General features: G+C 50.5%; 1 protein-coding gene across 1 annotated transcript in view; it reads right to left on the bottom strand.

Moving 5' to 3' along the window:
* Positions 1 to 932: 932 nt before the first annotated feature.
* The window catches only part of ZP1 (zona pellucida glycoprotein 1), a 5,611-nt gene continuing 4,059 nt past the window's right edge, over positions 933 to 2,484 (bottom strand). The window contains exons 9-12 of the mRNA XM_085312497.1: positions 2,302 to 2,453; positions 1,542 to 1,626; positions 1,132 to 1,253; positions 933 to 995 (exon numbers count right to left, since the gene is read on the bottom strand). Of these exons, the coding sequence (XP_085168623.1) occupies positions 1,171 to 1,253; positions 1,542 to 1,626; positions 2,302 to 2,453 (320 nt within the window). The 3' untranslated portion in view covers positions 933 to 995; positions 1,132 to 1,170. The remainder of the gene's footprint in view (positions 996 to 1,131; positions 1,254 to 1,541; positions 1,627 to 2,301; positions 2,454 to 2,484) is intronic.

The following is a 2,484-nucleotide window of genomic DNA, read 5'->3' as shown; positions in this document are numbered from 1 at the left end:
CACCTCTCCCTGGTTACCTGGGAATCCCAGGAGATGGCAGGAGGCAGCTATGCACTTTCTGATTTGACTCCCAACATGCTGAGGCCACAGAATTTCTATTGGGTACCTTTGTGATAGACTAAAGCATCTTTCTGCAAGCCCTTTTAGTTCTGCCATGAAGACACCAGGGGGACAGGGTATACAGTGGGAAGGGATGCTGGGAACTATTGCTGTAAGCTCACTCAGCTCCTCAAGCTTACCTTCACTTCCTGCCTCTGGGCTGTCCAGACCGTCAGTATGATTTGATCTGCCTGTCTTTGCATTCCCTTCCCTCCTGGCACCCCTGAGCATGCTGTTTGCTGTCCAAGGGGGCTGTGCAAGGAAGCTGGCCTGGGCTTATAGATACTTCAGTTTTTTCCCTTTTCTAAGCCAGCTCACCCTTTGTGCTGCTAAATTTCAACCTTGGTCCCATGTATCCTGCTGCCCTTGTATGGGGGGAAAACAGGGCTTCTAGATCACCCCCAGTCCTGTGTGGCACTTGTGTGTGCTCTAACCTTAAACAGTTCTTCTCTGTTCCATGCCTTGAGGTATGTAGATGTTTCCTTTGGATATGCATGGGAGGAGCTACGTGGCCAGCAAACACATTAATAGATGCATTCCTCCTTTAAATCAGCATGAGGGCTTTTGTGAAGGAGGCAGTGGAAAAGAGGTGGATCTGATGTACCAGAGAGAAGTGCTAGGTGGAGAGGGAGACATCACAGCCACCAGCCAGAGGAGTAAGAGATTACATGATTGCCTGTTACATGTAAAGGAATCTCAGAGGAGGATGTGGGTACCAGAGTTTCTGAGATGAGGACCTTTTTTTTGCTACTGTCCCCCACAGACAAAACACCACCAAAGCCTCTATCTTGAGCCATAACATTTGCAGGTTTATTTCTTCTCCTTCATATCCTGCACATTTGCCACAAAGGAGAGCAGAGCCAGATGTCCACTCAGGTCCATCCTGGAGGCAAGGTCTGTGGAAGAGAAGGGTGTGAACAAATGCCACCTGGAGTGAAGGGGCAGGTGGTGGAGAGGACTGTAATAGGAAAGATGAAAACTGTATTTTCAGCTAGCACCTGTGGCCTGCTTGACCATAGCAGGAAAACTCACCCTGTATCCTTGAGCTCAGCCTTTCTGCACCCTGGAGCTCTATTGGAAGACTATGCGTCCTTGAGAAATGACTGTGACCACAGGATCTGGCGTCATCTTGTCACCCAGAGACCGACGGGCTCCTGCAGTGGGGCACCAGGAATTGACATGGAAAAAGGTAGTAGGATGTAGAGGTATGCCACAGGCAACCAGAGGTCCCTCTATGACCAGCATGCCATTACCAAACAAGCTGTCAAACCTTCTCGGCTACTCCAGCCGTGGCCACAATGGGCCAATCTGGGAGCATGCACTGAGGCTACATAGGAGCATATGTTGTACATTGTGAGCAGGGCAACATCTGTCTTGGCAGCTGGGTGCTACTAGGAAAGCCCTCCCACTGTGTTTGGCTAAAGTCTAGCACCTAGACTTACTTGATGGCACTCCCAGCTGGCAGGAGGGCCGGCAGGGTTCTGGCTGTGCAAGGTGACACACTGAAGCACTGCAGAAGATGTACACCTGAAAGCCATTCGTTGGCGCAGCATTAACATCTGGCACACTGGTGTGGCCAGGAGCTGGCAGACAGGAAGCCCAGCCCTTTGGCCTCATGAGAAATAGCTCCCTAGCCCTTCTCCTAAAGGAAACCCTATAATACAGCGTAGATTTCCTGCTTGCTTTGTAAGGCCGCAGTCAGAGAACAGGAGATACTACCTGGCCCATGGCAGCAGTGCCTTTGCTTGTGTACCATGAGCCAAGGATCTTTTTCTGGATGGGAAATCACAGCATTTGCTCAGCATTTGTTCAGGGTCTTGATATTAGAAGTTGGATAGTTGATGTTCCACAACTTGAAGGACAAATCCTGGGGAGCTGTATTCAATACCCTATCTCTTGTGTGTTGAGCCATTACAGATGTGGTTGAGTGCATGTGGTTACGCAGATATTGGCTGAGTTTGCACACATTACCCTGGACAGGCAGGGAGGAGTCAAGTACCTGAGAGGGACCACTAGAGAGCTCTGAGGTCAGTGGCCAAGTCACAGGGCTGATGCTGCAGGCAAAAGTCACAGGATCTCATGCACTGCATCTGAGTGCTTGTTAACAGTCTGTCTTTGAGAGCTGAAACCAAACTGTGTTTCACCCTGAAGAGCTGAATGGTGAAGTCCCCTTGCCATAGTGTACATTCATCCCCTCCTCACCTCTCCTTCAAGCGTGGCCATGGAGGGGGCCTCTACAAAAGTGAATGTGGAGACAATAAAGCGTTGATAGTGGCTCGGGAAGGGCAGCTGCAGCGAGGCTGGTCCTACAGGCACAAGCTGGGTCCTGTAGTTGTCCCCTACAAATGGACACCTGAGTGCACAAGAGGGACGCTCGGTCACTGC

This window comes from Rhea americana, unplaced genomic scaffold, assembly GCF_003343005.1.
Source record: "Rhea americana isolate MKP2758 unplaced genomic scaffold, rheAme1 scaffold_368, whole genome shotgun sequence".
NCBI lineage: Eukaryota > Metazoa > Chordata > Aves > Rheiformes > Rheidae > Rhea > Rhea americana.
The sequence above is the reverse complement of the archived record's forward strand: the minus strand, read 5'-3'. Positions and strand labels throughout refer to the sequence as shown.